The sequence below is a fragment of the Garra rufa genome, chromosome 3 (assembly GCF_049309525.1).
Source record: "Garra rufa chromosome 3, GarRuf1.0, whole genome shotgun sequence".
NCBI lineage: Eukaryota > Metazoa > Chordata > Actinopteri > Cypriniformes > Cyprinidae > Garra > Garra rufa.
In genome coordinates, this window is record NC_133363.1 from 9,063,709 (window position 1) to 9,077,010 (window position 13,302).

General features: G+C 36.0%; 1 protein-coding gene across 2 annotated transcripts in view; it reads right to left on the reverse strand.

The window, feature by feature from the left end:
• Positions 1-13,296, reverse strand: part of mrvi1 (murine retrovirus integration site 1 homolog) — a 59,557-nt gene extending 46,261 nt beyond the window's left edge. For both annotated transcript variants that reach the window (XM_073836837.1, XM_073836836.1), the window contains exons 1-2: positions 13,202-13,296; positions 6,827-7,045 (exon numbers count right to left, since the gene is read on the reverse strand). In XM_073836837.1, coding sequence (XP_073692938.1) covers positions 6,827-6,898 — 72 coding nt within the window. In that variant the 5' untranslated portion in view covers positions 6,899-7,045; positions 13,202-13,296. The remainder of the gene's footprint in view (positions 1-6,826; positions 7,046-13,201) is intronic.
• Positions 13,297-13,302: the final 6 nt, after the last annotated feature.

Sequence of the window (13,302 nt, forward strand, 5' to 3'; positions counted from 1 at the left end):
CAACATTCAGACAGTATACAATTTGTTTTTAGCTTATTGCTTTTTTGTTGTTGCTTAAACCATACATCTAGCTACATTGTACTAGATTTGTGCTTGGAGAAAAATGACAATATAATAAAAAATAAATCAGAGTTAAATATATGGGCCATTCTACAGAATTAATCCAAAGTCAGAGTTGGAAACATCTTGGAAAAAAAGCATTTTTCAAAAAAGAATTGTATTTTTGCAAATCGTATAATATCCAAGGTACATTTTTTTTTTAGTAATTGTGAAACAGTAATATATAATTTAATAATGGTTATATTGACCCATTAGGATTTTGCTTGCATCTACATTGTAAACATATATTGTTGCTATTTTGTTAAATTTTTAAAGCGGTAAATCAATGACAATTACATTTTTAAGTATATTTCAAGTGTAATTTATAAGATTTGTTGTATTTTATATTCAATTTTTCTTTGTAAAAGGCATAAAGTTGAACTTTTAAACACATTTACCTCATAATTGCGCCCATCTACCATGTAGCTATGAGAGAGAGTGAAATATATATTTCCTGATCATAAATGTAGGGTGTAGTTAAAATCAGTCTCAGCCAATGGACTAAAACATTCACTGCTTTGGTGGTGACTTAAAAATGTGCAAAACCTTTTTTTAAATACAATTTCATAATTTACAAAGAAAATAAATTATTTTTTTTGGAACTTCACTTTTGAAAGACACTTTTAAAAATATTTCCAAATCATTTTCATAAGTTGAAATTTAGGGGGTAGGTTTCAGGACAGCCACCTCTCCATTAAAAGTACCCATTAAATGATGACTTTCAATAAATAATAGAACAATCTTAGTAAACATCGAATATTTAACTACTTAAATGCTTTTTAAATGTGTTTTTTTTAAATTGGTTGTGGGACAGCAGTTTGGACTATTTCTGTACATCTCAAAACAGCGAGATGTTAGCTGTGCAGCAGGTCCAATTTTTACTCCCTGCACAAACAATTTCACACATGCCAGCTTAAAACACTTAGCTTTATCCCATGGGAAAAACAACATGCTCCGATAACATCCCCTTTACAAGAGGAAGCAAAATATTAGTCTTTGCAATAGTCCAATTACACTGTTGTGTTTTCTTTTTTTAAATACTGCGCGATTCTGTAACTACTGATTTATAATTGATCTATGTAAATACTTTTGATTTCAGATTACAGAATTACTCTATTAAAAAAACTCTTCGAATAGCATCAGGAAAGTGCTCAGTGACAGAGATCTACAGCATGCCCCACAACATCAAGTGCTATCATTCTTTTATACACAAGAACTATCACTCTGCGCTAAAGCCCTTGAGTTTGGTACTTCAGTACAAAGTGGAAGCTTTATTTGTTTGGCCTTTATTCTGGGATTAGATTACTGAAGTGTAATATGATTTTAAAGAGTGGTCTTATCTGGGTCCCAACCTTTTATGAGTCACTGCATGAGTGGATTGTACTCACTCAAGAATAACATAATGGCTATAATGAAACAACAACCCCTGACAGGCTTTGATGTTGAAATGGTCTGTGGTCTCCAAAGGGAAAACAGAACAGTAAATCCTGAAGCTTGTCTTCTTTGGTGGAGCAAAAGTGCTTCTCACTCACAGGCCATGACAGAGAGACTTTCGTAAAGAGCCTAATATACTTCAAGCGAAATCGAAGAACAAGCTAAATGTAATTTCAGACAAATTCAGGGCAAAACTAAGTTTGTTTGGAGTTCGTTTCAGGAGTTTAAGGGTATGTTCACATTGGTAGTTCGGTTTGTTTGGTCCATTTGGTTTGGACCAAAAAGGAAAGCATTGACACTGGCATTTTTGACAGCAAACCTAAAGATACCGAACCTAAAGGAAAAGCGATAAGTTCACGTTCACGTGAATGACGTATACTTACTTAACTGCTGTTTTCTTAATAATTTTGTTGCCTTTATTTCGTTATTGAGAGGAAATTGTGCAGCACATATTTACAAATTTGGCTAAATTCTGCTCCCAGAAGGACAAATTGTATATCAATGCAAATTTCAACTTCTTTATACCCTTCTACCATTAAGCAAAGAATAAAAAGATCTTCGGCATTGGGGCCTTAACTGTGTAACGTGACATTATAAAGCTAGTAGGATTTTAAATACCCATTCTGTGGCATTAAGCTACTGATAATATCTGAATCCTGAGGAAGAGTGGAATGTTGTCTTTCAGGCAAAGATTACACTCATTTCTTCCTCCTCAGATGAACATCTTTATAGGGATCATATGTCAGATGTGATGAGGTTAGGGCACATGTTTGAAGGTGAAGAGAGTCATTTTTGCACCACTAGTTGCACAAAACAGAATTGCATTGTGTTCGATGAGCTAGATTGGGTCAGTTATATATCAAACACTGACAAATTTGACTTTTTTACCAACCAGCGACAGGGTGCTCAAATGGGTTTGTATCTGGTTTCCAGAACCAGTTCTTTTGTGTGTGTGATCTTGTATTTGGTATTGTTTGAGAAGTACAATAACAAATACAAAAATTTGAACAGCTCTTCGAAAAAACGTGTAAATAGTCTTTGGCTCCCTTTCTTTAAATTGACATGCAGAAGTCAAAGTTGTACAATGTTGCCCTTGTGTACTGCTGCATTTATGCTTTTTTAAGCGCCACGTACTGTCAGCCTGTCTGCCATTTTTGAGACATTGGTCTTAATAAACAAATTGCAGGAGGAAGCTGGACTGATTTCTCATGCTGAACATTGGTGTTGGTGTGTTTATTAATAAAGGTATGTGCCAAAAAATTAGAATACCAAGGGAAAGTCCATTTATTTCAATAATTTGTTTCAAAAACTGAATCTTGTATTTTATATTAGTTCACTACACACAAAGTGAAATATTTCAAGCTTTTATTTTATTTGTTTCAATTTTAATGATTACGGATTAAAGAAAAAAAATCCAGTATTTCACAAAATTAGAATATCATGACAAAGTTCAACAATGTAGGCTCCCTGGCTGTATCCGAAATCGCCCCCTATATTAGTCCACTAGTACAGTTCACTTGAAGGAGTGAATGAAAACGAGTGAGTGAATTCGGACACTAAGTGCACCGGAAGGACTGCCGCTTTTGCATAGTATTGCTTACTGTTTAACAACCATTTAAAACGGACAGTTTGAGTAGTAAGATTAAAGGATTTATCTTGAACTATGTCAAGGAGTTTATGTATAAACCTTGGTTAAACAATTTAATAATCAATTTACAACAAATTTGTACCTGTGTTGTACGCTGCATTACGCAGTGGACGAGCACGTTGTAAAATGAACAGATGGATGATTCAGCTGCGGGCGCCATCGTCTGGAGAGACGCGGGAATTCAGTCGGCGCGCGACTCTCACGGTGCATTATGGGTTATCTCTAGCTGTTGAGCGTACATCGGTTGTACACTCGTTTTTGCGGTGCATTGTGGGATTGAATGAGTGCACTCGAGAACGTCCACTATGGTTTCGAACACCACTTAAAATGGCTGTCCCCTCAAATAGTGCCCTATTTGAGGGTATAGGGGGCGATTTCGGATACAGCCCCTGTGTCCCATTCAAGTCAGATAATTAACGCAAAACACCTGCAAGTGTTTCCTCAGCCTTTAAATTATGTCAGTCTGGCTTAGTAGGATTCAGAATCATGGGGAAGACTGCTGACTTGACGGTTGTGCAGAAGACCATCACTGACACCCTCCAAGTCTCAAAAGGAAATTGCAAAAGAAGATGGATGCTCACAGAGCGCAGTATCGAATTATATTAACAAAGTGTTAAGAGGAAGAAAAAAATGTGGCCGGAAAAGGTGCACAAGTGATAGGGATGACCGTAGCCTTGAGAGGATTGTCAAGCAAGGGCGGTTCAGAAATCTGGGGGAGCTTCATAAGGAGTGGAGTGAGGCTGGTGTCAGTGCATCAGGAACCACCACATACAGACGTCTGCATGACATGGGCTACAGCTCTGCCCTCCAAAGGCAAAGTGCAGTAACTACGCCAACACTGAAACTGAGAAAAATTAAAGTTTTTAGTTTTTACACCAGCTAGTCAAACATGTTGACACTCTCGTTTCTCTGAAACAGTACAAAATTGAACCAGGAGACTTTGCCACAAGGCAAAATCGTCGTCACAAAGTCTTTTTTAAGCCTTAACTCAGTTTTGACCAAAGGTGTAGTTACTGCGGTTTGCCTTTGGAGGGCAGAGCTGGAGAATTACGTGCACCAAGCCACTTCTGAACCAAAAACAATGTCAGAAGCGTCTGTGTTGGGCTAAGGAGACAAAGTACTGGTCTGTTGCCCAAATTTTGCATTTCAATTGGAAATCAAGGTCCTAGAGTCTGGAGGAAGACCAGAGAGGCACAAAAGTCAAGCTGCTTAAAGTCCAGTGTGAAGTTTCCACAGTCAGTGATGGTTTGGGGAGCATGTCATCTGCTGGTGTGGGTCCATTGTATTTTATCAAGTCCACAGTCAACGCAGCTGTCTACCAGGAAATTCTAGAGCACTTCATGCTTCCTGCTGCCGAAAAGCTTTTTGGAGATGATGATTTTATTTTCCAGCAGGATTTGGCACCTGCCCACAAAGCCAAAACTACCAGTCCCTGGTTTAATCACTATGGAATAACTGTACTTGATTGGCCGGCAAACTCACCTGACTTAAACCCCATTGAAAATCTATGGGGTATTGTCAAAAGGAAGATGAGGGAACAGAGACCCCGAAATGCAGACGAGCTGAAGGCCAATATCAAAGCAACTTGGGCTACCATAACACCTCAACTGTGTCAAAGGCTGATCGCCTCCATGCCACACTGCCTTGAAGCTGTAATTAGTGCAAAAGGAGGCCCAACAAAATACTGGGGACATAATACAGTATATTAACAAACTTTTCAGAAGGCCAACATGTGTTTAAGATCCTTTTTTATTGGTCACTTGAAATATTCTAATTTTGTGAAATACTGGATTTTTTTTTTTTTGTCTTTAATCCATAATCATCAAAATTGAAAAAAATAAAGGCTTAAAATATTTCACTTTGTATGTAGTGAACTTTCACTATTTGAAACTAATTATTGAAATAAATGGACTTTCCCTTGATATAATTTTTTTTTGGCACATACCTGTACTGTAAGAAATCCAAATCCATTTTTTTGCATAGTTAATTTGAATCTGATCATATTTAGCAAAAAAAAAACATGAAATACCATTTAGCACTAGCAGTGATTCAAAATCCAGTCATAAAAATTGAATGTACTGTATAATGCGAAATGTCACAGAATTTTTCTAAGTTTGGATTAATTAATCAAAAGTAGGTCAGTACACTATTTAGTAAACTATATAAATATGAACCATGCATCTTCTGCTTGTCTGTGTTAATGAGTGGTGCAGACATGCAATTTCGTTTACTACACACATACTGAAGTGCATGTGACGTTTGCAGTGATTTCTTCGTCTGTCATCTCACTAAATGAGGACATAAATATATGAGCAACATCTCCAGAACTGCTCTGAGAGTCACTTCATGAGCATATCCTTTCATTTGAGTAAAACTATTGTTATATCATATACAGTACACATAGAAGCATAAACGTATTTACTTTAATCTAAATAAAAGTTTGTTTTAACTGGAATAAACAGTGTCAGAAATATATTATTGTGCAGTAGAATTTACGATTTACATACTACTACTACTACTACTGCTAATTAATTATTAAAAATATTTTTTTAAAGTAATAATCTCACACTATTTTTCCCCATGTTTAATTTTAATAGTATTAAAATTGTTTCCTTTTCATTTGATTAAAGAATCAATTAAATTACAGTTTCATGCCTTCATTTGATAACCAGAAAAACTAAATACATAACATAGAATTTATTTAAAAAAAAAAAAAAAAAAAAAATATATATATATATATATATATATATATATATATATAGGGCTACTGCAAAATTAATGTAAATAAAAAGTTTTAAAGTAGAAATGCTTAAAGAATTTAGTAACAATAAAACAGAACGTCATGGGACATTTTTGTTAAACTTACTATACTGATATATATTATTATATTAATTAGACAAGCTTTTTCTTTAATGAAGCATAATTTAACCATTAAAAAGGAGTCCAGGAAAATAAAAACAGAAAGAATAAATAATTTGGAACAAAATAAAATGGAATTTGGGGGGGAAAAAATGGATTCAAATTGGGACCAAGTTGTATGAAATTCTACTCAAAGCACACTTCGATCAATTTTAGTCTGACTGTGCTGACTGGATTTAGCACAGCTTTTCTGCCTGTCACTTTCTTGCGCCACATAAAATGTATGAATTTCCGATTTTGCTGTATTAAACAATAGATAATACAACATCAGGGGCGTCCACTGTCCTGCAGGACAATGGCCTGTAGAAGGAAACCCCTCTAAAACATTATAATATACTGCTAGTGGGCCTGGTCTTCACCTCTTTAAATTTGAGACTGGATGATACAAGAGCAGGGAATAAAGATGTAATTACCAGCTTGTACCTTTCTGTTGCTCCATAAAAAGAGACAGTAGTCTAGCACAGTGGCTACATGTTAACATGTTGTAAGACAACATTTGTACTGCAAATCCCTCTATGTTGCTGTTGTTTTTAGCCTAGGCTTAACAAAGCAACGTCATTACCATAGAAAAGATAGAATGCAGAAAAAGAAAAGAATGGCACGAATACACAAATTATCATTTGGAGACACTGTGAAAGTAGCCTGAATTCTGAAAAGGTGAAAGCCTGTCCTGGACCTGAGATGAGAAATCATCATGAGTGTGATGGGAAAGACAGATTGACTCACTGTGGAGGGTGAGCTGGATGTACTGTCGAGCTCCTCTGGGGAGTCTTCCTCTTCCTCAGGAAGGGTGGGCATGGCGGGGACGAGCGGAGGGCGAGAGCGTGTGTGAGGGAAGATAAAAGGAGTGACAGTCTCTGTGACAAAACTATGAGCTCTCTTTAGTGAAGTTTGCTCACCCCGTGAGTGTGTGAACTGACATACAGCAGATGAGTCCTCTTGGTCCTGCATAACCACAACACAACACATACATGTATGAGGACAAAAGTTTATACAGTCACAAAAAAATACAGTCATCGCCAATGCCATGGTGCACTGAAAGTAATATCACTTTACTGAACAATTAACATATTCAAAAACATGCTACTGAACTCTAGGGCATTGCAACAAATACAATGAGAATAGTCGAAGACTGATTAAACGGGTGACATTTGACCCTTTTTACCATGATTTAGCTCCAAAATCTTCATCTTAATCAGCATTTTTAATAGAAAAAATAACTAATTTCTGCCTCCTCAGAAATATTGGATGAGATAATATATATAGATGAATATTCGTAGTACAAAAACAAAACGACACAAATATTACAAAATATAACTTTAAAAAGTGTGTAAATCACTGTTTTTTCTAAAGAAACATTGTCCAACAGTGACAAGAGCTGGTAAAGTTACGATTGGATTCCGTGTCTCTCACCTCCCCTGAGCCCATTGATTTTTAACAGACGCCCTAATGCTGCGTTCACACCAAACGCGAATATGCGTCTGGCGCGAGTGATTTCAATGTTAAGTCAATGGTAAGATTCTCTGGAGTTCTTGCGGCGCGGTAGACGGGAATTCGCCTCATTGAATTGAGCGTCTGGTGCATTACACGCAAAGTGTGCTATTTGTGCATTCACTCGTTTGACACAAATTCGCGTTAACCAAATTCGCGTTAACCAATCAGGAGCCTACTTGATTCTGTGGCGGCAGGCCCGCCCGGAGTCACTTATTCAAAATGGAGGAACGTCTAATTTTGGCAGTGAGTAGTTGGCCGGAGTTGTACGACAGCAGGTCATCGAACTGGGCGCGGGTTCGAAACTTTCGACTCTGACGCGCGACGTGCGTAAATTTCGCTCGACGCGCGAATGCACACAAACTGGTCACGCGTATAACTACGCGCGGCAGGCGCGAATTTAGACGCATATTTGCGTTTGGTGTGAACGCAGCATAAAGCAAGCGTTGAGTTTGGCGGGGGGTTATTGAGAATGAATGGCGGAAGTCACATGACAGAAGGCAATGTCTTTATCGCGATATTATTCAATATCACTGGATATGATTGGTTTATACGATTAATCCCACTTCTTGTGTTTGTGCGTGTTCCGCATTCATGATCAATATAATCGTGCAAATGGGAAGAATAATTTAAAAAGTAAATAAACAACTTACACACTTAGATATAACCACTTTGTTAGATCAAAGTAAGACTTAAAATGGCATGAAAACATAACCTGATGGAGTTTTTAGTAAGTGATCAGCTCTCTGTGACCAATATTTACTGATCTTAGATGAGTAATGATCTGAAAAATGCAAAAAAAAGGGAACTATTAAAAAGAACTAAGATTTATTTTAAACAAATAAAACATTGTTTAAATTATTACTGCCTTGAGTTATTTTGGAATAAGTGTAAAATGCTTAAAAACACTAACTTAATGAGATTCATACTCAGTTGTAATAAATAGAATATTGATTGCATTGTTAATGTAAAAGTATATAATTTTTTTTCTGTGTACAGTTTAAGTCAAGTTTACATTCATCTTCTGCAAAATACAAATACATTCAGAATCTGCAAAATGTTAATTCTTTTACCAAAATAAAAATCTTACAAATTGCATGTTATTTTTTTTATTTAGCACTGTCCTGAATAAGATATTTAAAAGACGTTTAACATGAAAGACAAGAGAAAATAACAGTTGAATTTATAAACATGACTCTATTCAAAAGTTTACATACACTTGATTCTTAATACTGTGTTGTAACCTGAATGAGCCACAGCTGTGGGGTTTTTTGTTTAGTGATAGTTGTTCATGAGGTTCCACATATTCTTTGGTTTTTAGCATTTTTGTGCATTTGAGCATTTTTTTAACAATGACTGTACACTTTTAAGATCCATCTTTTCACACTGAGGACAACTTCAAATTCAACTATTACAGAAGGTTTAAAGCTCACTGATGCTTTAAGGAAAACACAATGTTTCTGGAAAACATGTAAGGCAGTACTAAAGAAAAAAAAAAGATATTTAGGCAAAATAAGAAAAATGTATACATCTTCATTCTGTTCAAAAGTTTACACCACCTCTGGCTCTTAATGCATTGTGTTTCCTTCTGAAGCATCAGCATTAGGGTTGCAAAAATTTGGAAAATATCCAGTTAATTTCGGAAACATTCCAGAATTTTGGGGGGAAAGTTTCCAGGATTTTTTGGAAACTTCCTGGGATTTATTTATATATATATATATATATATATATATATATATATATATTTCACCATGGTACATTATGGTTAGTGGTATAGGAATCTTTTAACCACAGTGTGAGATTTGCTTGGCAAAATATATGCATGTTTCCCCCATTGGCATTTGTCCTATCACAAAACCCATCTTATGTTCCTGCCTCTCAGAGAGGTTTAAGAGGAAATGTTTCCCTTCAGCAAAATAACAGTTACTGATGGCATCTCATCAGTGATGATGAGCATTGCCAACAAGAACAAAATCTGAAGTGTCATCATCAGGAGAAGAAAAACTCTTATTTGCAGAATAACCAACATCAGCAGCCAATGAGAGTGGAGTATATAACTATTTATATTACCTTTAACAGCTTATCTCTACCATAAACACACGTCTAAAAATATTCATGAGTCATTAATGCAGCAAATCATAAGGGCGCTGTTTCAATTGTCTGTCGAGTTGTTGTATAAACACGGCTTGGCCTCAAGATACAGATCGAGGAGAAAGGAGACTCCTTCATTTTCCCAAAGGCACGCATTCCATATTCCATTAAATCTCATCTGAACGCTACAAAAGCTATCTTTGGCTTCCTGTACACCCAAACAAAATAGGAGACAATTTGAGAGGCTAATGCTATTTTAGTGAATGTCTTATAAGGAAAGAGAAACTCAGCAGTGTTTACATGTTGTGAAAGGCTCCAGCAGTGAATTCACATTTGAGTCATTATGAAACTGGATCACAATTCTACAAAAGAAAGTAGACTCCTTATTAGTAACATGCACAAATAAACCCTGCATCACTCCTCCCACACACCTATATCATGGATGGAAATGTCACTGGATTTACAACCGGTGACTTACTGGATCAACTCAAAAGATCCTAAGTGGACAGTTTTCCTTTCAAAGCTGTGAATTTTATGTAAACAAACGCAATTTTGCAAAGCTATTTGCAGATAAAATAGCCTTTCCATCCAATGGGTCCAAGAGAACTGAACCCCCATTTCCTCAAAGTAAAATATTCACTTGTTCAATATAATATACTAAATTTATGATTTTGTTGCAACTTGGAGCTCACACACAATGTTTGCAAGCAGTCAGCAACGGTTCCATGTTTGGGATGCTATGCAAAGACATTGGTCAGCTGATATTTTCTTCTCTTAGGGTTGTCTAATCTGGTCCTGGAGTGCCATTGTCGTGCAGTTCAGCTCAACTCCAATTAAACACACCTAAACCAAGGTAATCAAGAATTACTAGAATCTCACAGAAAGGTATGTTGAGACCAAGATGAGGCTAAACTCTGCAAAACATTGGACCTCAAGGACCAGGATTGGACAGCCCATCTTCCTTCAACAAATTATTTGCATGATGTTTTGATGCACATCAAGAATTTCTGTTTTCTGTAAATGTGATTTCATAGTAGCTCATGCACATCTTACTACAGGAAAAAAAATTTGGTCAAATGAGCGTATATGTTTTTATGCACATTGTGGATATTTTAATCGCACCTTGGTGTTTCCAACTAACAATATCCCAGAACCTGCATTAAAATGATAGAACTGATTCATCCTGATCCTTAAAAATGCTTTGTTTTTAGAGTACCTCTCCTCAACCAGCTGCACATTTTGAGGCACTGATCATGTCTGTAGCACAAATCGAATAAGTTTTGCATTTCATTTTAACACTTAAAAGTATTAGTAAACGTGATTTTGCCCAAATAAGCATCACTAAAACAAATATTTAAAGGAGACCTATTATGCCACTTTTACAATAAGCAAATGTGTGACCCTGGACCACAAAACCAGTCATAGGGGTCAATATAAATACATAAATAATAAATAAATAAGCTTTCCATTGATGTGTGGTTTGTTAGGATAGGACAATATTTGGCCGAGATACAACTATTTGAAAATCTTGAATTTGAGGGTGCAAAAAAATTCAAATATTGAGAAAATCGCCTTTAAAGTTGTCCAAATGAAGTCCTTAGCAATGCATATTACCAATCAAAAATTATGTGTTGATATATTTACTGTCGAAAATTTACAAAATATGTTCATGGAACATGATCTTTACTTAATATCCTAATGATTATTGCATAAAAGAAAAATCAATAATTTTACAACCTATACAATGTATTTTTGCTATTTATACAAATATACCCGTGCTGCTTAAGACTGGTTTTGTGGTCCAGGGTCGCATATAAGTCTCAGGTGTGTCTAGAATGTGTCTGTGAAGTTTCAGCTCAAAATACCTCACAGATCATGTATTATATATTTTTGAAAATGTCTATTTTAAATGTAAGCAGAAATGCGCTGTTTTCGTGCATGTTTCTTTAAATGCAAATGAGCTGCTTCTCCCCACCCCCTTTTCCAGACTAGGGCTGTGCCTTTACAGCTTGTATCTTAGATACTTTGCTTAAAAACATCTGTTTGGTTTTGATTATCATGTCTATCACGTGAAAATCATGCGTTTTAAACCATATTAGTTTAAACGTGATATATGGTTTTCTGAGCGCACATCCAAAGCATGTGCACGGAAAGCAACTGTAGTACTAAACTTACTACTCTTTCATGTTTTATTGCGCTTAAATTGTCAAATACACAAAGGTTTATGTTAAAAACACACAGGAGTTACAAAAACATTCGATTTTGTCTCTGAAGGTAAACAGATGGGAAAGAAATCACATGTTTATATTAGATCTGTGTGGCACAGATCTAATATGTGACCCTGGACCACAAAACCAGTCTTAAGTCGCTGGGGTATGTTTGTAGCAATAGCCAATAATACATTGCATGGGTCAAAATTATTGATTTTTCTTTTATGCCACAAATCATTAGGAAATTAAGTAAAGATCATGTTCCATGAAGATTTTTTGTAAAATTCCTACTATAAATGTATCAAAATGTAATTTTTGATTAGTAATATGCATTGTTAAGAACCTAATTTGGACAACTTTAAAGGTGATTTTCTCAGGATTTTGATTTTTTTGCACCTTCAGATTCCAGATTTTTAAATAGATGTATCTCGACCAAATATTGTCCTATCCTAACAAACCATACATCAATAGGAAGCTTATTTGCTGAGCTTTCGTATTATATATACATCTCAGTTTTGTAAAATTTAACCTTATGACTGGTTTTGTGGTCCAGGGTCACATATAAACATGTGATTTTTACATCATGAGGGGAGCAAAATATGAGCGGCTCAAATTTTTCTACAAGCTTGCAGTTAAAGGCTTACCAAAAATTTTTTACTAGATTGTTCTTTTTCACATTTACTGGTTTGTAGGTGCACCAGGGACCCAATTATAGCACTTAAACATGGGAAACATCAGATTTTCATGACGTGTCACCTTTAAAATGCCATCATTGGTAGCACAACCCAGATTAAGAGGTCCTATTCTTGTTTCTACCTCAGGACTGTCTAATCATGGTCCCAGAGGGTCAACATCCTGCAGAGTTCAGCTCCAACCTGCACTAACACACCTGCTTGTAGGTTTCTATTAATCCTGAGGACTTTAATTAGCTGGTTCAGATATGCACAAATATGTTGCAGCTAAACTCTACAGGAAGGTGGCCCTCCAAAAACAGGACTGCCTACCATGTCCTAGTAGATACAAAAATACTCAACACCCCTCCCTCAATTGGGGTTATACTAGAACCAAAGCACTTAGAAGGATGCATACCTTAAATGGGAAAAACATTCTCGAGTCCAGGTTAAAAAGAAGCATGGATTTTTTTTTTTAAAGGCAATGAATTCCAGAGGCGTACAGAGAATTTAGTGAAGGAATTCTCAATAAACAATGAGTTTTATCAATGAAGATGCATGGCTCATTGTGAACAGTGCATCAGTACCACATTAAATGATACGGTTGAACAAACTGTTTAATAATGGATGTAACTCACCCCTGTAGTGTCAGTGAGTTCAGCAGCTTGGACACTTTGACTCTTTGATGTGTCTGAGTCACTTGTTTTGGGCTCCTCTTGAGTCTCACTGTTCCCTGTCC